Below are 24,214 nucleotides of genomic sequence, written 5' to 3'. Positions count from 1 at the left end.
CTCTCTTCAGCTTTTGGGCGTTCGCCTCTCCGCTGGATTTGTAACTTCTTCCAGGTGACCACGGGAGCCCGGCAGTTCCCCACTTTGGTCTCAGAGGTCTGGCTGGTGCGTGCCCCCAGACCCGCCTGGGCGCTTCCCGGCACGGCCGGGGTAAACCTGGCAGCCCCAAGCCCACGGCAGCTCGGCGGCGCCATCCCTCTGGGCCCTGCTCGCCGCCTCCGGCCAGCGTCCCCTCCCAGCCCCCGACCGAGCTGCCCCAAAACGGGCCGGGCCCCCCGGCTGCGGGGGCGGTGAGGGGAGGGAAGAGAGGGGAGCTCCCCGCGCGCGCGGCGGCCGTTGGCGAGCCCCCCCTCCGGCGCGTGCGGCGGCCGTTGGCGAGTCGCCGGCGCCGGAGGGAGGAGGGCGGCGAGCGCGGGGCGGCTGCTGCCGGGCGCGGCCCGGCCCGGCCCGGCCCGGCCCGGCGGAGGGCAGCGGAGCAGAGCAGGTAGGGCCCGCGGGAGAGAGTGGGGCGGCGGCGGGCCGGGGTACGGCAGGGCTGTGGCCGGGCGAGCGGGGAGGGCGTCGCGGCGAGGCGCCGTCTGGAAGGTTCCGTGGTGCCGCCCTGGCCGCGGCAGAGCTGGCGCGAGGCGAAAGCGGCGGAGCGGTGGCGGAGGGAGCTTCTCGGCGCGGCCTCGGAAGCCTCCCACCGTGACAGAAAAGACCTCGGCGGCTGCCACCCCACGAGGGCAAGGCACCCTGTCCTGTTGCAGGCCCTGTTAGGAGAAGCAAGAGGAACAGTCGCCACCCCACCACCTCCTTCTTCTTGTGGCCACCATTTGAGGATGTAGCCCATCTCTGCGGGGTGCAGCTGGAGTTGGTCCCCAAAGGTTTGTTTCACCGGGCGTGCAGGTGACAACCCCTCCCACTGGGCAGTCTTGTGAAAAGTAGCATGCAGGGAGGGTGTGTACACGGGTAGGAAAAGGTACGCCAGCAGCATCGCAGTAGCTATCATGGGGTGCCATGGGGATGGTTGTGGCCTGTGGCATCTTCCACAGGTGTGTGCGTCAGCCTCTGGAGCTCTGTGTTGGAGCCGTGCAGATGTTGATAAAGCTCTGACGCTTTCCAGGCAGGGATGACAGGGTGCCTCACAAGGACGTTCCTGCTGCAGTAAGGTCTCAGCAGGGTGTGAGACTCACAGCTGTAGCAGACCATTTCCTGGGAGGTTGTGGTTCTGGCAGGCAGTGTCTCAGGGGGTTGGTGGTGGCGCCTGCTGCAGTGGTAGGGTGTAAAGGCTTGTGTTGCAGATGGCATCCCCTGTGGATGCAGAAGGGACACAGATGTCCTGGAGGTCCCAAAGGGGTTTGTACTGGAGGGACAAAGGGGGACAGGAGTGTAATCACAGAATTGTAGGGTTGGAAGGGACCTCTGGAGATCATCTAGTCGAACCCCCCTGCTTCAATGTCAGGCATGTTATTCATACAAAATAACACTCTTATCTAGGAAAAAGCCAGAATGTTTTTAAGGTCTTTGGGGGATTTATTGGTCTGCTAAAACAGAAGGAGAGGGAGCAGAAGCATGAGGGGAGTGGAGAAGCTGACAAAGATCAAAAGATAAGGAGAATCACAAGTGCTGCAGGATTTGGTCTCTGTAGCACTGGAAACACAGAACTGGGAACTAGCTGCGCATCATTTGCAGCTCTGAAAATGAAAGGATGTGCTGGGGTGGAGTGTAATATGGCAGTGTGGCAGCAGCTGTATCCTTCTATCTGTTTCTCCTCTCTTCCTATGTTTTCAGAAATGTTCATAAACTTATATGATCTTTCTGTGTCTCCAGTAGTATTCATAATTAGGGTCCCCAATAAAGCTAATTGTGGTCTCCAAAACCTATAAGAAGAAAATAATGACTTTGCAAGGTGAAGGACTTTATGCTTAGGGCCTACCCACGTTTATTCTGCTTCCTTGTTTGGCCATGTTGTAACACAGTCTCTAGCTACATGTTATATTATCACCTGTAGTGCATAGGAGGGACTGTGCTTCAGAGTGAATTGAGTTTAACTGTTCTCTGTAAAACAACCCTCCTATTTCATAGCTTAAATCCAAAGGCAAGCAATAAATGCAGCAGAGGATTCTGGTATGCCTCTGTGGTTGAGGTGGTTGGATTATCTCTGCTGTCAGGTGGTGGCTATTGTCCTCGTTCAAACCCCCTACCAGGTGATGGCTGCTGAGATGCCATGAGCTATGACACCTGACCTTCATTCACGTGCTGTGGTTCTGAGCTCTGCAGCTCTCTGGTTCTCTTGGAGAGTCCAGCCCCTTGGAGTCAGTACCTAAAAAACTTACTACGTTTGAAGTTCATCTGTCTGATTTCCTCTGGGTAAAACAGCACAGCATACGACCTTCCAAGTGTAAATTGAAGACAAGGCAAGTGTGTAAGCTCTAGTTTGTCTGCACAAGCGTGAATATTAACTTTGCGTAAATACATGCATACATGAAAAATGTATTTGTGCTCAAGGTGAACTGTTATTAATTGAGCCAGTACCTGACATGTGCTGTATAAGCAATAAATTGTGTATACGCATCAAATGAGCAACTGAGGCCATAGTCATGAAGGTAGTTCTCATTGCCATGTGCCAGTGTACAGTCTGTTTGGGGGCTGGGAAAGAAGTCAGTTGTGTTTGAGAGCACTAATTCGAATTGTCCGAGCCTTGCAATTGATGCATGAAAGTTTCCTCAGTCATCAGGTTGGCTTTAATGAAAGTGATCTGATACAAATGACTGAGCTTTTATGGTCTGCACTAGGCATAGGCCTAGCCTACAAACCAGTGCTTGTAAAGACGGCAAAACTTGCGTAAGGTCTCTAGGTAGTGCTAATTCTGGTGCCCGCTGTTACAAAGTATGCCCTTTTTCCTGCTGATTTGGACAGTGCATTTAACCCAACAGGCTTGTACATCTTAAATACTGCAGCAGAATGCCCATGGGGATTGTTTTCTTGTATGGAAGTTCGCAGGACTGGTCCCCCTACCTTTGCTTCATTTCAGGTGTGTGCAACCAATTGTATGTGAGCTCGTGATAGAAGGGCAGAGTGTGTTGGTAAGGAAGCAGGTTTAGCACTGAGTTTATTATGGAAAACAACAGGGAGGGGAGAGAGACACTTGTTTAAAAACTGGAAAGTATCTTAGCTCTTTGTTGTACCCTTTAATCTTCTTATTTGATTTAAAACCACTTCAACAGCTGCAGCTCCCATTTAATTTGGAGAACAAAACCCTAGCAGTTCAACTGTCTGGGGATACTTGAGGCCGCAAGTGGAAGGGAAACCCACATTGAGGGCAAGTCCTTTCTTCTTCTAAATGCACAACTTATTGTGTGGGTTATTTTTAGTGCTGTAATCTCACTGAGTGCTGCTGAGAGAAACCGTGCCAGGCAGGCTGGCAGGCTTTGAAGGGCTTGAGAAATGGGATTTCCTGTTCCACCGGCTCAGAGCTGACTCTTGCCATTGTCAGGAGCTATTATCGCCTTCTTGCAGCCAAAGCAGATAACGCAGCTTCAAGGTCAGGGAAGACACAAGCCTTCATTAACAGCATTAGCAGAAGGAAGAGTTTGCTTGCAGTTAGGGTGAATGTTTCTTTAGCTGGTGTAGTCAGGGACCTCTGCCTGGGCAGAGGGGTCTACATGCGGATCAGAGAACCACCACAACAGTTGAGGTTAGAAGGGACCTCTGGAGACCTGCTCAAAACAAGTTGCTCACTTCTCTGTCCAGTTGGGTTTTCAGTCTCAGAGGTGGACACTACACAACCTCTCTTGACAGCCTGTACCAGAAACAGCTGCTGGGGAGAGGAGAGAAATTTATTTCTCTGCTCCTCAGCTTCTCGCTGACCCCACTCCTTGTTGTGGCTTTTGTGCTTCTGCTGAACATTATCTCTTGTGTAGACATATCTGGCACTAGGAGGCAGTAGTGGTCCAGCCCTGGTAGTATGTCAGGTTTCTCTCCATGCTGTCCAGAATAGAAGGAAAACAGGTTGGTCTAAGGAAGCAGCGAGCCTTGGTAGAGGTCAGAAAAAGCAGCTGTGTTTACAGTAAAGTCTCATATACTCTTGGAAAGTAGATCGAGACAGTGTCTTCAAATTGCAGTGTCTCTTCTGGATAGTTCCTCTGTGGGACATCCTTGTTCTTAAAGTAAAATCAGGTTCAGAGCGGATGAAACTAAGCTGAAACAAGGCGCTCCTGACTCAATAGCAGGGTGTGCACACTGGAGTTACCTGGAATTAGGTTCCAGTATTATGCTGTTTGTGACAGTTGGTTCAGTCAGTCTTGTTACTTACATAAATAGTACAGTGGAATAGTGATAGTATAGCAAGCTATGGCTGTGGTTCTGATACAGTTCATTGAATCATGCTGCTCACAATTAGGTTGCAAGAATGCATAGGGAATGTATTGGAGTTAATGTATGTTAGGGGTGCTTTGATGATATGTGCAAAGCCATTTTTGGGACTGTTACAGATGGAGTCCTGACTGAGACCTCACATCACTCTATGGGAGCGCTATGAGCTCCAATTCATAGAGGGTTCCTGATCTATACTCTTGTGCGTAAATGTGGTGGAGGAAGTTTCTGTCTGACAGAGAGCCTTCAGTTACAGCACGGAGTTGCACAATGGGAGGAGAAATAGGCGTGGACTAGGTAGAGCTTGTGTTTACAGAAAAGCTTAAAATAAAATACATAAATAAATAAAGCCTTGGGACTGAAGTCTGGTCCCAAAATCTAGTCCCTGTCTACTGAGCTTTAGGCCACTGTTCTGATGGGCTGTGATACCTTTTCCACAGCAGTGTCTCTGCACAGGGTGGTGGAAAGAGGACTGAGCTGGGATTACAATGTGTCGTGGCTTTGGCTTTTGCCTGCTGTGTGGCAGTGGGCAACTCCCCTTTCTTACCATTGCAGGGGTAAAGAAGCTGAGGAAGGCAGCAGCACCTCCTTTGCAAACAGCTTTGAGGAGCACTGTTAAAAGTGTGGTGTAAGAAGTAGGTAATTTTGTTAGACTATCCCTGTTTTACTACAGTTGAGGAGTAGAAACTGCCATTGAATGGGAAGATGACTTTTTGCGTGAAAAACAGCAAGTTTGCTGTGGTCCCTGGAGTTGCTGCCTCCTGATAGAGGCATCTCAATGTCTGCTATTCAGATGTTGTTATACTTCATGTGAGAGTCAAGCACATTCTTTTGCTTACACCAAGATAGCTCAGAAATGTCTCTGGAGTGACCCTGTGGAGATGAAACCTGTACTGAGCACAGAGGTATGTGGCTTGGTAGTGTCCTGGTCTTAAATTTCTGAAGTTTATTCTCCTGTACAGAATCCAAATATAAACTTAAATAACAATTAACCTTAACTTTTCAGTGTGAAGATGTTTATTTGCCAGATACTTGGATGGCACAGCGATGGTGGCTTTGTCAGCACTTTACAGAGGGGATGACCGAAATCTTAATTGGGCTAGATAAGAGCAGTAAAGAAGGATGCCTCTTGCTCTGCTGAGGTTGTAAGTGAGAGCAGGTATCTAAGAGAGAGCAGGCACAGCTCTCTTCCTTACTCTGTTCCTTGCCTTGTGTTGAATGTAAACCTTGTGGTGAGCCTGGTAATTCCTTTTCTTGCAGTAGGAAAGGCAGCTTGCTGCTTTTCCCATAGGCGCCAAAAGCAGAGAGTGCAGACACACGTCTGCTGAGAGGCTGGAAACAACCCTCTGCTTAGAGTTGCCTGAGCTTGCTATAAATGAGCTGGTTTGGGTGTGGGAAGTGGTTGAGCTGTGTTAGCTGGCACAGCTCCAGGCTAATGCAGCTCAACTGGATCCAGTACCCGAGCCAGCTTATCTGCAGGTGCTTCAAGTATCACTATGTGATGCAGAACTGATTCGCTCACTGCTGCTTCGGGGTTCCCAGGAGCTGAAGTTCCTGTGTATTATTTAAGGCAGCATAGACATACTTCCTGGGTTGGAGGTGTCTTCCTCCTTGGCTGGGTAAATTTTAATCAGCCTTTCACTTTACCCTGAGACAATTCAAAATAAGAAGCCTAGACCAAATGGGAGCATGGGTCAGTAGGGGTATATGCAATTCTGAGCAGCCAGTGGTCTTCTGCTTCTTGTTCCCTATAAAATCCTAACATACATAAGGTTTGTATCCTGGCAGCAAACAGGGAAGCACACCGGTAAAGAGAGAACTAGCAAGTTCTCTGCCTGATGAACGTTCCTCTGATACCATTAGGATTCAAGGTGGCATGGCTGCAAGCTGTCCTGTTGCGGAGTGCTCTGTGTACTTACCCCGTGGTATCCCCACTTAAGAGTTGAGTCATTGAGGGTGGTGATCGTACAGCAGTTCTTGTTCAGGTATAAGGTGGTGTGAGAGAACTGTTTGGATTTCCAACAACTTTGAACCTGCAGCACCTTGCCTAGCATAAAGAAAGTGGTTCAGGTGGTTAGTTCAGGTACTGTGGCTGAGATTTTTAAGTGCTGATGTAATTTTTTCCTGGTGTTCTGTGGGAGCATAGTTAAGCAACTCTCAAACCCCTGAAAATCCCATGTTACTGTAGCACCTGTAGTAGCTGATCGAAGCCCTGAACTCAGGTATGCCTGATCCACAAGTCAGTGAGGGAGAAAAGGATGATTACGAGGAGAGACTTTGACTTGAGTATAGATCTTGCCGTGCCTGTGCAATCCCCAGCCAAGCCGGGCCGTGCTCTGGCCTGGCCTCGATCCTGCTATGCAGTAGGAATGCAGTACCTGTCCCTGCAGCCTCCTCTTCTTATCAGTGTGAAGACAAGTTGCCCTGACTCGGAGTGTTCTGTGGGGTACGTGCCCATACAGCACGCTGCACCTCTCTTGCACTGGGGGAGTGTATCAGCTGGGGTGATGTTTAAAGGAGGCAGTGAAAAACGTAGTCTCAGGCCAGGGTTAGGCCATCCTTTCAAGGAGCACATGGAGACTGTGTGTGCATTTCTGGCCCTGTCTTAGGAAGAGGTAGTCATAGGAAGCAGTGGTATAGACTTTCCCATAGCCACTGCCCCAACAGGGAGCTATGTGTGTCAATTAAGGCAATTGAGACGTAAATCAACATTGACGGAAGGAGGAATCGCGTTTGTACTGCTTGATATTTAAAAGAGGACCAATAATGTCTGTGACTTATGCATTAGAAAAGACTGAGAAGATTTAGTTGGTCAAATCAACATGGCAATGGCAGTAAGACATAGAAAGGGAACTTCATAAGAAATATTTCAAGACAGACTGATAGTTGTTGCTTCAGCTGCTAGAAATCTGTACAAGGCCATTGGCTTTGTTGGTTTAAACTAGCTGTGGATCTGACCCTGAATTAGCAGTAATTTTGGCTCCAGGTTCCACTTGTGCCTCGCAGTTCTTTCCTTTTGCTGTGTTGTGTGCTCAGCTCAGTTCAGTCCTGCAGCTGACACAGCTGCTGGATTATCAAACAGTTCCAGGAAAAACGTTTGGGTTTTGGCTTAGCTGTCAGCTTCAAGCAGAGAATGAAATGGTGTTGCTCAGGAAGAATTCCCTTAGCAGTGTTGCAAAATACAGGATTCTTTGGGACTGCTGTTGTGGCTTGTGGGTGGTACCTGGGAGTTCAGAGCAGTGGCTTGCAGTGTTCCCTTCTGACAAGGAATTTATGAAGAGTCTCATAAATGAAAGTGGGCTTCCTTTAAGCCAGTAAACTTCAGCTCGGGCTATATGACGGTCTACCCTGAGCATTTTGGACTGGAGAAGAATTAAAACCTTTAGAAAAGTTCTTAGTTTAAGTGCAGTTTTAATTAAGTTTGATGCACTAGCTCTAGTTCTTAATCATATTGCTAGCATGTGGAGGCTTGGTTTTCATTAGTGACCCAACCCAGGGCCAGCTACAGCCATTTATTTAATAAAAAATAGTTCTAAAAGTAGTTCTGCTAGATACGTTTGGAAGTATGTGGGCTGCAGGATCATACAGAGAGGTGTGAAAGCAGACACAACCCTGATTTCCAGTTTCAGTGGAGTTAAACTGCAAATTCGCTTTAGAAAAAGGGAAGAAAGAGGAGAGCCTCACAGCATCTGTAAGCCAGAATGAAGAGGACTGTTAGCAAACAATCTCATTTGGGAAAGGGGACAGAGAGCTTTTGTCTCCTGAAGTTATACTGTCCTATAATGGAGAGGGCTAGCGGCTTGTTGAGCTGTGTGTGTAGTTTGTGCTAGCTTCTGTTTAGTTTCCCCTAGGCTGTGTTCACGTGCAGTTTCTGCTTGCACTTGCCCGCTCCATCTCTTGGGGAGATGGGCTGCGGTAGGATCTGCAGTCAGCCAGAACCTATAGATCAGCACTGGCCACGTCCAGCATGAAAGGTTACTGCAACCCCTGTGGTATGAGTGGTAATGGGTAGAACCAAGTGTCCTGATGTCACTTGTAATTACAAACAGTGTGTTTTGCATGTTACTGATGTGTTTTGCATGAAGCTAAACTTCCCTGTCTGCCTATTGCTTCCATAGCTGCTGCTGCCCTACTCTCTACAAGAGAGGGGTGGAGAAACAAGATGACCTTTGTAGCATGCAAAAATCCTGTAGAAGCAGAATATGGTGTCACCCATTAGATGTTATGTGAAGCAGTTGGGGATCTGTTGTGCTGTGGTGCTTTGTGCTGGGCCTTGCATGATGTCCTGCTGATTAGCGAGTATGGAGAAGAACATCTGGAACACAGGACCTTCATCAGAGAGGACTGAGTAGCAGAGACACTGTCTTTTCTCCTTGCTTCCTTACAAGCTGTACCATGTGTCAGCTGTCAGTTGTGTTGTGCAGAGGCAGCAGAGGATGAGAGGGAGGTGTGGATATGCCTCTCTCTAGCCTGTGTAGCTTCTACATAGCTTTGCAGAGACATGACAGTGTTCAGTCTCGGTGTGACAGGGATGCAGCTAAACATCGGAGCCTGTCTGCATGAGGGGAAGGACCATGCATAACCTAGAAGTGGAGTCCAATACCACAGGGGCCTGGACAAATAAATACTGTGCCATATTATCGAGGCTTATTTCAGTAGCACATGAAAGCTACCAGTTTGATAGTGCAGCAAGGGACAGCTTTGTCCACATAGCTGTGATAGACAAGGAGAAGGAAAAGAGGTATCTGTTGTCCGCATAAGGCAGATTCAGGAACTGAGGTGAAAGCAAATCAGTGATTCTCTCAGTTGCTTATACAAACTCTGTGGCTTGGGCTGGAACTTGAATCCAGATCTTAACCTGGCAGCGGCATGTTCCAGTGAGCAGGTCTGCAAATCACCTTGGTGGCCTGTCCCTAAGGACAGGTACTTTCATTTCTCAGCACTTTAATTTCTCAGTCACTTTAGAGTAGCTCTTTTCAGATGTAAATGCTACATTTCTTTCTTTTATAATGCATGAAAAGTTGTTTTGGCATTTCTTCTCTCTTGTAACAGGGCACTAAGATCCAGCATAGTATCTGCAAACTGAAACTGCAGAAGAAGTCTAGATCATGCAGACTGTTCCAGTTGTGCAAGCAGTGAAAGAAGTGCCCACGTTTCAGAAGCTAGATTTATATAATTTGTGATTTGTGGCCAATTCTGAGCTCTTCTGTCCCTTTGTGTTTGGGGTCTTTTAAGAGTGTGTGTTCTTGTGCAGGTTCTTTGGCATGTAGTAACATGGGAGCACAAGTTGTAATTTTTTACTTGATCAGGAAAGTTAAGGGTTCATTTACAGGCTCTTTCTCCGCTTCCAATGGTTGCTTGTTGCTACAAAACTTGTAAAAACTTTCTAATCACATTGAGAATCCTATGTGTCTTCCAGGTTGCTTGAAATCAGCCAGCAGTTCAAAAGTTTGGGGTAGGCAAGAAAAAGGGACAGGCAAATGGGAGTCTTGCTTGAGCTTTCTTCATTTTGGGTGTCTGGCTTTAAAAAAAGCCCGTTTTCATTTCATGGTCCAGAAGTCTTTCACTGCAAAATAAAACAATGCTTTTATAAACCACCTGAGCTATTTATCTGAGGAGCACCTGGATCAGAAATGAATGCTAATCCAGTAATAACAGATAATTAAACTGTTATAATGGGATTTTTAATCTCTCTTCTCCAGCTGTAGTTTCGCTTTTTGCCTTCATCAGGGACATTATAATGAAGCACAGAGGGCTTCTAATCCAGTCAAAGTTCCTTGATGGGTTGGAGTATTTGTTGTGCTTTCACATTTAAGCAGTGGTTATGGCATAAGATTAACTTAATTCACAGGGTCACCATCTTGTTACTAAATTCGGCCTAGTGGTTTGATGTAGGCAGGAGAAAGGTACCTGATCTCCACAATGGTCCATGAACATCTGTGTGGCAGGGCCAGGTTCGTGAAGATGTCAAACCAGCTCTCAGCCAGCCACCGATGGGAGTCCACAAAAGCAGCCCTCAGGTCCTACCCTGTCCTAATGGCACCCACAGGGTCCTGGCAGTTCTTATTTGGCCCCTAAGCACAAACAGATGAATGAGACTGAGAGCGGCAAAGGGCTGTTACAGCCCATCTCAGGCTGTGTTCCCAGGAAGGTCTGTAGAGCGCACATTCCCTCCTCAGTGGCTCTGCTTGAGCTACCTTATCTGCACACACAACACGGTACGGTTCCCTTTGCCAGGTAGCCCAGTAGTTGCTCAAAAGGAAGTTCAGATTCAGCTCTGCTTGATTTGGATCATTCCCTGAAGGTCTCCCGTTCTTTCCTGCAGCATGTCTAAACTGTGGCTTTTGACCTTCAGTCCATCACGGCATGCAATGGGGAGTTTGGGGCTGGGAGTGCAGGATACAAATGTGCCCTGTATCTCTGTGCTGAACATCCATTGCAGAATTGTTTGCAATTGCAAGGGGATAGGCGCTGTGATTCTGCAGTCTTCTGCTGTCTCAGTGCTGAGCTTTTGAACTGATCTGGCTTAAGCCCTGAACTCAAGTAGTGGCTTTGTAGTTGAAAATCTCATGTGGAAGGAGCCTTACCTGTCCAGCTGGGAGTTGTGTGTCTGCTTTCTTTTGCTCTATACGTTTCATCTGATTCTTCCCAAGTATCTGAGCTTCAAAATGTGATTTCTGTTTGGCAGAAGGAGGCCGACAAATGTTGGCTTGCGGTGCCTGACTGCCTTCCTGCTATCTACTTCCTAATGTCATCCTTCTGCGAGTGAAATGAGGGCCTTCCTGCACAAACCTTATTGGGTCAAGAGGTGCAAACTCAAGGAAGTATTGGTTCTTTGCCATTCTGCAGACTGAGTGTCACTGGTGTAACAGTGAAAGAATTCACAATCGTCAATAATATTGAGGTCTTGATGCATATCTCGTTTTAAGATTTGCTAGGAACTACCTGCAGTCCTTTTCACGTGCCTGGATTGTGACGCTCTGATCACAGCACAGCATCTGTTCTGTAGATTTCATTTAAGCCAGTTTAAAGTAGTTTTTAAACTGGTAAGATCATTCAAAGACATTTTTTATTATTTGTGCTGTCTTGAAAATGTTTTTAAAGTAGCTAAAGTTTTCACAGTTCTGCTGCAGTGGGTATAGCTGGGCTTCAGGCACAATTTGTCTTCTGCTTCTTGTATTCACTTCTGCTGAGACAGGTTTTATAGCCACAAGGATTGAAATTAACCTTCCTAAATTGTTGAGTGTCAGTAAACCTGGCTGAAAAGGACACAAAGTTCTTTCTATTACAGGTTTTATATAGATTTCATGTAATTGTAAAAGTCTTGGATTACTCAGTGTCAGTTTCCAGTTCTGTTCTGGATTATCCTTTTTAAGTGGAGCTAAGAACAGGGTTCTCCTTATTCATAAAAGCAAATTCTTTTAATAGGTAGATGTAAGCATTCTGGCTGTCTGCAATACTAGTTATGTCTGGTACCAATGTCTGCAAATTTGTTACAGAAGACTTTAAAAACCAATGTATTTCCACCTTGCAAAGTAAAATTGTCCCTTACATTTAGTCATCCAAAGCCAGACATGCTATCTGTCTCTCTGCACTGTCATGACAGGGGCAGTAAATACTCTAGCATTAGCTTGCAATAAAACTAAACAAAAAGCTCACGTTGGCCAAGACAGAGAAGTGGGATGAATTTCCGTATTAATAGCTATTTCATTGCCTACCAGACTTTATATGAGAGAGTTACCTCCTCTGCCCAAACTACTCCGTAAGATCTGATGCTTGGAGATTACTTTGGGAATGAATCCTGTGGAAGTCAGGTTTTTGTGTTTGATACTTGGTCAAGTGCAATTCAGAGGGGGGAAAAAAGTCAGTTAGGAAATCTCATCTGCTTGGAAATAGAGCTTTCAAGTATAAACCTTTCCTAAAGGAATTCAGTCCATGCAGAAAGAAGCAGAATGGGACTCTAACTGCTATGTGGCCTTACAGGGAATCTAATGACTATGTGGTGCTGGAGAGCTGGGCAGCCTTTCTCTTCTTTATCAGAGTGAGGATTCACCTTCAACTCCTTGTACCCCTGCATTGAAGTCCTTCTGGGGGAACCCTGGACCATTTCATTGGTTCAGGGTGGTAGTTAAATTAGTGACTGGTGCCAAGGACTAGTTTCTCTTCCTTTTTTAGATTTCATTTTGCAGTCCTTGAGGGCAATACTTGCTTCGGGGCAAGTGTCTTCTAAGCCTTACTGATGTCAGGGGAAGCAGTGGTCTCACAGAAGCTGAAGTCCTTTGCGAGATGGCATTTGACCTTTCTGTACCTGAGATGATGTCGCAGAGGATTGCTCTCCACTGAGCGAAAAGACTGTACCCTTTCTTTTGAGTTATCCTAGAGACCATTAAAAGGAGGAGGAGTAAGTATGTAGTGGACATTGCACCACTTTGTGAGAGAATGTTAACTATTTGTGCTGGTGTATGGGACAGCGTCAGCATATTTTAATGCCTCTTTTGTACATACAATGAAAAGAATTACAGATGACGACACACGGAGAAGTGAGGCTAATCTTTTTTTTTTTTTTTTTTTTTTTGGCGGGGGGGTGTTTGGGTTTTTTTTGGCTAGACAAAGCTCTCTGAATGTTCTGTCATCTGAGTGCTTGGCCGTGATTTCTGTTTTCTCTGAGTCACATCCTAACCTAGCTTTGAAAAGTCTTATTGTTCATGTCAGCTGTCACAACCAGAACAGTTCTTCTGTCCATGAAAAGAATGGAGACCCTATTAGCACACTGAGGGGGTTCTGGCAGCTGTTTGGTGTTTTTCTCACTTTATATTATCAGTTCCATTGGGAATATTGGGATTTGTCTGTACTGCATACAGCTGTATCACGTAAAGACACCAGATCTGTCTTTACATCCTTCAGGTACTGAGCTTGTATTCAGGCACTAGTATTGCCACAGCAGCACGGGTAATTTAGCCATACTCTGTGCTGTAACTACTGCCAGCACCCGGGCATTGGAACTAGGTTTAAACTGGTGTTGCCATTTGTGCTACAGACACGAACATTGGTTTCATTTGCTTGGTAGGTTTGAACAGAATAAAACAACAACCTATTCCTCTGTCCTCGGTTTAGATAATGGAAGAGTTTCTGGATTCGAGTCTTTATGTTAACAGCTGAAATGGTGAGCTAAGGATTGGCCGGGACAAGTTACATGACAGATGTGAATAAGGGCTTGCTTGATGAAGCGTGGCTTTGTATGAGATCAGCATACTTACTAAGCACTCATGAAGCTGGCTTTTTCTGTTCTGGGATTTCTGTGACAGTCTTTCAGTCTTCTGCTAATGTGCGTGAGCTAATTGTTACCTGACAGCATCCTCCTTTAGCACCCAATCCCTTCCAGGAGCACCTCAGCATGTGTGTGTTTGGTCAGAACTGGTGGTACCTCAGAGCCGGAACACATCTTTCTCCCTCCTCAGATCTCATCAGAAAAGTGGTCCATAAGGAGCAAGGTCAATTTTTCTTAAAAATCTTGGTTAAAAGGTTGTTATTCACATACAAAATGAGCATGCTCTGTGGGAATCTCAGACTCGGATCACTTTCTGCAATTCTCAGGCAAGAAAGAAAGAAGGATGTAGCTCTGATTTTGCTGGGCTGAGGTAGAAGATGCCTGCCTTACTTTAGAGCTTGCCACTTCAGGTCCTTTTTTAGGATTGGGGTGAAGCTGGTCCTGTGATCTCTACACAGCTTCAGTGTCTTGAGGTCAAAGCTAAAAGTGTCTGTTCGTCTGTGCGAAATACTTGGTGGCACGGTTCCTGTCTCCCATTCCCGTGAATGGCCAGAGATAGCCCATGTAATGGACACATGCTGCCGAGCTTGGTGCTTGCTCACCTGCTGCTGGTATTTATTACAGATAGCATGTATTGAAGAAATTATTTTCCTCCTGTTTTTATTTACAGGTGCTTATGCTTGGCTTTCTTAAGGACACTGCAGCCTCAAAGACTTACTGATAATGACAAAACGGGGGGGGGGAGGAGTTTCAGCTTGCTATAACACTTCGCCCCATTGCTCTAAATTTATGCAACCTCAGCTCTTCACTGCATCACTCGTGTCCAGAGCACCAAGTGTCAGGAACACAATCCTACAAAACATACATACGATTGTTGCTCTTAAGGGAAAGACTTTATCCCTGTGATGGCTTGTGCTCATTGTCATGGTTTTAGCTTTGAAAGTTGGTTAGAGATTCTGCAATGGCGGATGTAAAGCTCAGATTCTGCGGGCAAGGCCTGCAAAAGGCATGTATCCCAGGGGTATGTCTGTGTATGTATGTAGGCAGTTTAAAAGATGTCTTCTAGCAGTGTTTGGTTATTTTTCTGGGGTGTTTTGTTGGTTTTTTTGCTTTATTTTATTTTCTTTATTTAGCAGCCCTTAAACAATGGTATGGTCATCAAGGTCTTTAGGGTGGGGGCGTGGAGGAGTTGAGTGTAGCGTAATTAAGGTGCTTCTATTGTTCTGACAGTGCTTTAAACAATTTACAAAACACGTTTAAAGCAGTGATACGATAATTTCCGCAGTGTCAGAAGACCTAAGCCTGTCTTCTAGACACAAGGGGCTTCACGCTCAGTGCTTACAGTGTGGATAGTCAGTGACGTGCTGCAAGCATAGGTGGTCACGGACAGGCTTCAGTGGCATCAACCAAGCAGAGTTTGAAGACTTAGTGGCACTTCTGTTTCTAATGTTACTACAGCATAATTCAGTAACCTCTGAAATATGCTTGGACGCCTTGAAGCTGAGCTCTACAGTAACATTTACTCCTGACAAGAACGCTATTGTTGGCACTATTTCAGTGTTTTCTTTATTCCCACTGCTAAACCCCATAAGATAGGCCACACTAAAATAGGATTCATTATTTGTGTTCTTGTTAACTGCTTGTAAAATATAAAAAGATTACCCTGCTAGATGAAGCGTCTATGCTTTCAGGAATATCAAATGCCTGCAGAGTAAACTTGGGACAGCTGCCATGAACAACAGCAGGCTCTTCTAGAGGTAATGTGGTACTTCACTGTTCTTCTGGTAGCTGAATTAATGGTTTGCTGCTTTGCATCAACACATGGGTTACCAGCCTTCCTAGGAGGAGGGTCTGTCAGTTCTCCTGTGGGGAGCTAAGGTCTAGTCACCCTTGCATTTGATATAGATACAGCATTGTGTTGTGATCGGAAACTTAAAAGAGCTTTAGCTAAGTCAGTCTTTCCCTAGAGAGTTAAACTGCCTCTTGTTCAAGTCAGACCTTTCCAAATGTGTATCATCATTTCTAAATGGTGCTTTAGAATTAAGACTGCAGTACATTTTTACAAGTAGATAATAGATTAACAGAAATACTTGGGTTTGGGTTGTTGTCCTTGCTACTACATTCTTACCTTGAACTCTACTGTATGCTGCCACTGCAAGTAGCATGGGGCCTTAAAAATGGCATTGCTGTGAGGATAGCTTCTGCTGACCTCTGGTTTTCCCTTCAGACATTAGCGTAGAGAATTCTAATGGAAAGGCTCACATCAGCATGGAGACTGAATGGGAATACTCCTGGGCTATGGAGGCTGTAGCAGGAGGACATGGTAGGGAACAGCACCCAGATGTGCAGGTCAGTGAGACTCCAGGACATCTGTCTGCAAGCTCACAGGTACCCACAGTCTGGAAACAAACAACACAAGGACAAGTATGGGCTCACAAAGTTTGAGGTCATTTTCTCTCACTCGCTCCTCCATTTCCCTTCTCCTGTGCTCATGCCTTTTTGCTCTCTCTTTCTCGCTTTTATGACTCTTCTTCTCACTTGCGCATTTTTCTTCCTTTATCTGTTGTTGCTCTTGCACACTTCTTCACAAGCTTTTTTCTTCCTGGTGCTTTTTTCTCTTTTTTTCCTCCTTTCTTGCTGGTGCTTCCCCCCCCCAACTCCCAACTTGCTTGTGCTTTTCTTTCTGTTTTTTCTTTGCACTTGCTCTCCTTTCTACAGTTAACAGACCTCATTCAGAAAAAGCTTCTAGGATTCATGCCAGGTCAGTCATTAATGATGTATATACCTCAGGATAATGACCAAAACAAGTAACAAACAATTCTCAGAGGCTGACACAGATTTGATTGATAGAAACACAACTGCAAGCAAAATTTGGCATTTTCCCAACTGGAAATGCTGACTGCAAGAATTCAGTGGAAATGTGAAGGAAAGAGTAATACCACTGTCCATATACAATATTGATATAATACTGTATCCACAGATACTGTGACACAGTATTTGCTGTAAAATATCCAGAAGCCCACTGCATTTGCAGAATTTGAGTACGTACAACAAGCAGGAAACTTGCTCCTTTCCAAGTGTTGCTTATCTTCAGATTACCTGGAGAGGAGGTTCCTAGCACTACCAGAAAGAGCAAAGAATTGATTATAAATGTATTACAGGGTGGAAGACAAACAATTATTTATAAAGCTGGTTGACAACAGGGCCAACAGCATTCAGTGCTGAAAGGGAAGCTGTATGGGTGGATTCCACTGACTTTTGACGCTGCAAACACAAAAACAAAACTTATGGCTGATAGATCTGTTTTTATTATTATAGAACAGATGAACTAAAATAAGCCAACAATATAATTTTATGCCAACAGCCATCTTTCTAGCACAGGCGGTGACTGAATCCTTGTACCCTTCCCCCCTCCCCGGGCCTCTGTTCCATGGGAATGAAATGGTGGTGGCTCTTGCACGTGGGGTTTGGACGCCAGTGATCTTACTCTTTTTATTTGCAGAGGTATGCCTGGGAAAAGAGGAGGCAGGGGAGAAGAGAAAAGAGTATATATGTTGTAGGAGCAATAAGCAGAAAGGCTTGTGGATCCTCTTGCACATTCACATGTTGTGACCGGGTAGATGGGACAACTGGAGAATCATGCCCACTTTCAGCACGTAGCAAGCCCCTAGTTGCTACTCTAGTCAAGCCAGGAGTTTCTTGCCGTTCCAAGCTAACAAAGGGCAAGATGCACTCAACTGGGGAGTTTTTGGCAGGGTAGGGGGCAGTCTATGTAAAACCAAACCAAAAAACCACCCCCACCCCCAAAAAAAACCACCCCAAACAAACCTGCATTTTAAGCCACTTCAAAGTAAAAGTCACTTCTTATAATATAATAGATATTTTTTAAATGGCAGGACCACCATCCTAGAAAGACAAAGGGCTTGCACTCAAGACCAAAGAAAGAAAAACAAAAAAACACAACCAACCAAACAAAAAACAACCAAAAAAACCAAGAGTGGCCCCACTCTCAAGCTTGGCTCTTCTCTAAAAACAGCACTCATCATCCATCTGAATAGGTAAAAGGAGGAGTGGACAGAAAATAAAATAAAATTGGTGCAACTTCTCGCCAGGTGGCGCATTAAACCAAAGCTCCATACAGTCCCATACGACTACACGTCCCGTGGTGGCAGCATAATTTCTTTCAGGTTTCATTGCTGTATATGTCTGTATGTATATCTGAACGTATACATACACATACACACAGAATATATAATATTGTTTTTAATGTTAGTTTTGATCCTGTAGGAGGGCTCATCTCTCTTTCACATGGTTCTGTGCTCCTGCGCTGTTGCTGCTCCCATTGCCGCCCCCATTACTGCTGCTCCCACTGCTGCTGCAGAGGACCTCTGTGAGGTCGTCCATGATGGTGGTCTCTTTAGGGTCCACGAGGTTGAACTCCCTGATGAATAGGATAAAGTGTGTGTAGAGCGTGTTTAAATGTCCGTGCAGCTCCAGTGCCAAAGTCTCCTTAAAGTGTGAGGAGTAGATATGGGCCAGCACATGGAACAGGTACTTGCAGATCTTCTTCACTAGGGATTCAAAGGAGTTTGGGAATTCCTTGCCTGAAAGGAAGACAGGGAAACACCACGTTAGCTCCAGCTGCTCCCCTTCAGACCCACAGCAGCACTGCTTCAGGCTGAGCTATGGGTAAGAGCAACTAGCCCACCTTATACAGCAGACAACTTGTGGGCCCTATATCATCCGCTCATCTTGTTCTTTTTACAGGAATTCAGGGGAAGAATCTAAGGAAGTTTTAAGCATTTTCATTTGAAGTTAAGTTTTAAGCCCTAAGGGTTCACAAATCAGGAAGCAAGTGTAATCATTCTTTAAAACCACAACATTTTTTGTTACTGGCTGTAAAAATAATGAGAGGTTCTTCTGGGACCTTATCTACTTTGTCCAGGAGCAGCAGATTTTTCCCCTGGAAGTACATAATAATGCTTGGGAGACCAATTCACAGATCCTGAAATGGAAGCTAAGGTACACAGGCCTTGGTACTGTGCAGCGGTTTGAATAACTGTGTATAACAACTTTCCTCATTTTGTTGTTGAAATTCTATCAAATAGAACAAGAAATGGAAGGAAATACCGGGTGCCTTCTATCAGGGGCAGCTGAAATTGTGCTTGCTGGAGCAGTGCTCTGCCTGCACAGTAAACAACAACCGCTTTGGTAAGACTGAAAGTGAGACTGAGGCAAGCAAAAAAGCAACACCTGCCATCCTGTGCGTGATGCACAATACGAAGTATGTTACTGGTCTAAAGTGCCCCTTGGGCACATGGACAAATCACTTGCATGAAAGCCCTCAATGCCCTTGAACAAGCATATTTTCTTTAAAAAAAAAAAAAAGTCAAATGCACTTGGCTTACTAGTCACCGCCTCTTTCCAGATAAAGATGCCTGTAAGCAAAGACTACTAGCTTAATGTTTGCTATGCTGTGATGTCCTAGTTCCCCAACTATCTGTTGAAGGGGCTCAAGACCCCAGCTGCTTTTAGTCGTGATTAAGCCCACCTGCCATAACTTCAGGTCTCTCTTTTCTTCCTCTTATCCAAAGGCATTGCATGTAGCAATCTTGTTAGGATACAAATTTGAGTTAAAGTTACTTTCCTAGTGCTTTTCAATTCTTAAAAATCACATTCTTATTTAATCTTTGGATGGGGAGGGAGACTGCAAACAATCTGTGAGACAAGGCCTGGTTGGGGAAGGAAGACAAGCCACTTTTCCTGGCAATCCAGTTTATTTCCCCCTTAATGCATAAGGGCTCTAAAGGAAATAGGAAAACAGTAACAACGTTAAATTTTACTAGCAGCAGGCTGTATTGAACACATACATGCTGACAGTTTTCAAATTTTTATCCTCTCTGAATACATGCTAGAAGATACCAGAATGCTTGAAGAAAAAAAAATGTACCAATCGTGAAATACAAACCAGGGGGACAGGACTGTGAGCCTTTTGCCCCAGTTCATATGCCAACAGTGCAAGGCTTTCTTACTGCAAGAATGAGCCAAACTTAAAACCTGCCCCCCTTTCCCCACCAAAAAAAAAAATAATCAAACAAACAAGTGAGAAAGCTGTCTGGTATTAATGCATATGCCGAATGCCAGCTTTCACCTTACTTCACGGCATCTGCAAAGAGCCGCAGGAAGCACCTGTCCCAAAGCAGACATACCGTATTTTGTTGGAAAGACGTCCTCATCTGTCACTAGTTTCTGCACTGAACTCATGACGAAGTCAACATATTGAGGAGCAGTGCACTTGATCTTCTTTCCCCGCTCATCATACCAGTAGTACTGTCTGTGGAGAGAATTGACAGTGTCACCACATTATACCTTGGCTCCTCAGCTCCACTCCTCTAAGAGGTTAGTGTCTAAGCAATATAAAACAACAGCTGCAACATTACCAAAATACATCATAGCCGCTACAGAAGAGATTCACTTCAGGGTATCTTTCTACATCAAAAACATTGAATTTCTGTTAGCTAATTTTGTTTCTCCCTATCAATTTAGTAGTAGTACCAAGCACAGAAAGCCTGCTGACAGATCTCCATGGAGAGGAGCTCTACTGAGGCAGTGATAACTCCCTGTCAATGACAGAGCGAGGGTTTACTTACAGTCTGTAGAACTGTACAGAAAAGCATTATATAACTATTTTTAAAGGGCAGCAACATTGCACAGTGATAAATTGGTGATCTTCTGATGCTTGACATCACAAAATATGAAATTAGTATTATAGTGTAATATTATTGAACAGACAGAAGGTGGCTCCAAAACACCAGCATTTTCAAGCTGGTGCTTTGAAGTACTGGCAGCTTTTTTAAGCGCTACAAATCCTGTCCAAAATCCAGTTTGGGGAAAGTTTACAGGACCCTTCTGCGCATCCCTACCAGCATGCCTTAGAACTCTGCTCCTTTGGTTACAGACTCCCCTAAACATCTGAATTTGCATTTGACTCATCTCCGGTGAAATCTGTTGGATCTTAAGGAACTGGAGACATTATCATGTTGCCTGGCTCTTCAAAAGCAACCATATTTCAATCAGTTAATCACTGAAGGTTTGGGGGTTTGGGGTTTTTTTTGTTTGTTTTTTTTTTTTTAAATCCTGGTTAATTAAAGCATCTCTAACTGTTACCAGGAGCAGCTAGCATACACTAGTCGCATTAGGCACACACAGTGAGGAATGTTTTTTACGGATAAGGGATTGCCTATATCACATCAGAGGTGTCTTGTGTTCCAGTTTCTGAACTCTTCCTTCAAACAGTCTGAGCTCCAGGTGCAGTTCTGTATCATTATGATGGACAGAAATCATTGTATTGTTCTCCCAGAACACAGCACATGGGGTTTGCTGACTGCCTTTGGAAGCAAGGTTGGAAGTGGTTTGAGCATCAGAGCTTGGCTAGAAAGACACCTCACCCAACACGTGAGCCCATAAAGCTGGGTACGATTTTTTGGCTGGCTGTTCAACTCTGCTGCTGTTGGCTAATGATCAGTATCTGACATTGCTCGCACAAGTCACTGAACAAGCCTCATTGTGGCCCTAGACAATACCGCTTCAGTGTGACATTTAGCCACCTTTGGACACTTTTTTTTTCCATGAAAGATAGAGATTAGAGAGTAAATGTTTGTGTTTTTTTTCTGCACCTAATAGGACTAGACTGCACTGAACTGGATCTACACATGCCACTTGGAAAGTGAAGTTCCTGTATACTGACCAGCAGAACAGTCCTGAAACAACTAAAGAAAAATGTTAAGTAGCAAATGAAAAGTTTTCATTTACAATGTGTTTTCATTGCCCTGAAAGATTCTTCAGGGACCCGAGGGCAGTGAGGTGAAGACGCTAACTGGAGCACCTCTTCTATGTATACAGGCTGAGAGAGCTGGGGTTGTTCAGCCTGGAGAAGAGAAGGCTCTGGGATGACCTTCTAGCAGCCTTCCAGTACCTAAAGGGGGCTACAGGAAAGCTGGGGAGGGACTCTATCAGGCAGTGGAGCCACAGGATGAGGAGTAATGGTTTTAAACTAAAAGAGGATAGATTTAGATTAGATATTAGGAAGAAATTCTTTACTGTGAGGGGTGTGAGACATTGGAAAAGGTTGCCCAGGGAAGTTGTGGATGCCCCATCCCTGGAAGCGTTCAAGGCCAGGCTGGATGGGGCTTTGGGCAGCCTGGTCTAGTGGGAGGTGTCCCTGCCCATGGCAGGAGGGTTGGAACTAGATGATCTTTAAGGCCCCTTCCAACTCTAACCATTCTATGATTCTATGACACTGTTCATGCCCCAAGCCATATGAAAACAAGAGGAAGCTGCAGAAACAAGTAGAGTAGTTCAAACTTTAAGAGAGGAAGGGCAACTGAAAACTAGTTCTGCAGACACTTAAGCTTTAGAATTTTTCTTTCAGCTCATTTTCAGCATGTGGTGCTTGGCCACTCTGTCTGTTGTTTACTAGAGAGAGCAGGATTGACTGCAAAGGGGCATAAAAGGTGAGCAAGTGGATGAAAACAGCAGGAGTTAAAAAAGCTCTTTGTAGAGCTATGTCAGGCATCAAAAGCAGCATTTGGGTCCTTAGGCGTAGACTGTGTTCTTCATCACTGCTTACTTCCTTTATATAATCCACATATAAGGAATTATACAATGTAGCGCACAAACACAAGCCACGTCATTTGTCTAGTCCTGCAGTAAGCTGGAGCAAGACAGTTCTAGGCAACTCAGACTTATTTTGGGTCTTAACACAATGCTTGTTGCCAAGAGCAGAAGCAGACTGGACTTTCTGTACCTCAGCAATTTTCTCATGCTGCAGAAATCCTCAACTTCAAGATAGAAAGCATAGTTTAGAGTTGCCCTTAGGCACAAAAATGAATCTGAATAATTGGATTTTAGTTAAAAGAAACAGTTTGGCAACTGTACAAGTTCACTTACATGAAAATGTAAGTTAATAAATCTGCTGTAACATCTCACTGCATACCCTTTTTCCTTTTCCTTGAAAATTAGGCTAATTATGCAAAATAGGAATTTAAGAGAAGAATCATTACGAGTAAGGGGATAACTACAAGGATCGTCCTGTTGATTAGAATCATGTGTCTTCTTCATGTTTCAAGTGTTGTGAACTGTCTTCACAGGTCCTGGAGGAAGAGAGGAGCCCCTGACATGCCATGAACATCTCACACCTGGTACGCAGCTCCCACCCATGCTGGAGTTATCTCCATTAACAAGATAGGAAGCAGGCTGGGGCCATTGAAGGGCTCGGCTGGGCACAGAAGCTGAACTGCATTCCACCACTGGCACTGTGACAGTACAGTCCCATATTAGGCAATGGATGGGAAGCAGAAAGGACAAGATGACAACACTTAAAGGCACTTTTCAAAGAGTGCTCACATGATACCGATTTTGATTATTTTATTATTTCCTATGTAAAATTTTGGCAGATTTAGTCTTCCCCAGTATGGAGAGCATGAAGAGTTTGCTGCTCCATTCTAAATCCCGGGGAGAAATTACTATGAGTTTAACAGAGAAATGCCTATGATGCAAATAATAAAGTGTAACACATATTGCCCCATCCCTTGAGGTGTTCAAGGCCAGGCTGGATGGGGCTTTGAGCAACCTGGTCTTATGGAAGGTGTCCCTAGATGATCTCTAAGGTACCTTCCAACCTAAACCATTCTAAGATTCTACAATTCTATGAAGTCACACTGCTACATCTTACTATACGTACATATTAATCCCTTTTCCTCTAAAACATTCTGGGTTTGTGTTGAGACACAGAAGCCAAAGCAGAAGAGAAGTTACAAGAAAAGAAGAGAAGTATACAAGAAAAGCTTCTGGAAGGAGGGAAGGGCAAATGCTGTGGTGATTACGTGGTCTGGAAAGGAAGGTGAGATAGTCCTGCTAGAAAATACCAAGAGATGGGTGGTATTATCAAATGCAAGGGCAGTAATATAGTGCTTGTCAGCAACTGGGAATGGCTGAGATGGTTTGATAGGGGCAAAGCAACATTTTAGATGGAAAAAAAAATAGAGAAAGGAGTCACCATGTAGAATCATACAGCTCAGGGAACTTAAATATAAGAAAACGCAAAACATGCAAGTTTGAGTTAAGATTTCTACAAGGAAATACCCTCCATATGCAGAGACACTAAGGGCAAGGTAGACATGAGAAAGGAGAGTGTAAGATTAGAATAAACCAGGAATGGTTTATGAAATGGTTTCATAACAGTATGAATGGTTTCATTCAGATTTCACTGGACCAAAGCAAGACCTTTCACTTTTATCTGTGGGCTGCCTAGAAGTTTGCGTCCATCCTTAGTTTCTGCCTCAGGAGTTTTGTAATCTCAGCCTCATGAGCAGCACTTACATATACTCTTAGTTACTCCACTCACTTCAGCACTTTTCAGGAGTTTTTCCCAAATGTCAGCTAGAAAACTAGTTTACAGCTTTAAAACTAGTTTGTGTAATAATAAGCTATAAAGTGTACTAAACCTAAATAATAAATACTGTGTTAAAAATATAGTACCTGCTTTACAGCAAATGATAAACATATTAATGAGCAAAATTAAGTAATTCC

General features: G+C 44.8%; 1 protein-coding gene and 1 long non-coding RNA gene across 7 annotated transcripts in view; one reads left to right on the top strand and one right to left on the bottom strand.

Annotated features, from left to right (window-relative positions):
• Nucleotides 1–402: 402 nt before the first annotated feature.
• On the top strand, nucleotides 403–23,527 carry LOC128908065 (uncharacterized). 2 transcript variants are annotated; one of them, XR_008465852.1, is made up of 3 exons: nucleotides 403–484; nucleotides 22,774–22,824; nucleotides 23,417–23,527. It is a non-coding gene; the product is annotated as an uncharacterized LOC128908065 (long non-coding RNA). The 2 variants fall into 2 exon arrangements; XR_008465851.1 differs by lacking the exon at nucleotides 403–484 and adding an exon at nucleotides 681–866.
• MOB2 (MOB kinase activator 2) overlaps nucleotides 16,443–24,214 on the bottom strand; it is a 121,084-nt gene continuing 113,312 nt past the window's right edge. For all 5 annotated transcript variants that reach the window (XM_054197599.1, XM_054197600.1, XM_054197596.1 and 2 more), the window contains 2 exons: nucleotides 19,834–19,958; nucleotides 16,443–18,228 (listed from right to left, as the gene is read on the bottom strand). In XM_054197599.1, the coding sequence (XP_054053574.1) occupies nucleotides 17,918–18,228; nucleotides 19,834–19,958 (436 nt within the window). In that variant the 3' untranslated portion in view covers nucleotides 16,443–17,917. The remainder of the gene's footprint in view (nucleotides 18,229–19,833; nucleotides 19,959–24,214) is intronic.

The sequence above is a fragment of the Rissa tridactyla genome, chromosome 4, assembly GCF_028500815.1.
Source record: "Rissa tridactyla isolate bRisTri1 chromosome 4, bRisTri1.patW.cur.20221130, whole genome shotgun sequence".
NCBI classification, from domain to species: Eukaryota; Metazoa; Chordata; class Aves; order Charadriiformes; family Laridae; genus Rissa; species Rissa tridactyla.
Note: the sequence above shows the minus strand (reverse complement) of the source record. Positions and strands in the feature narration are given on the sequence as shown.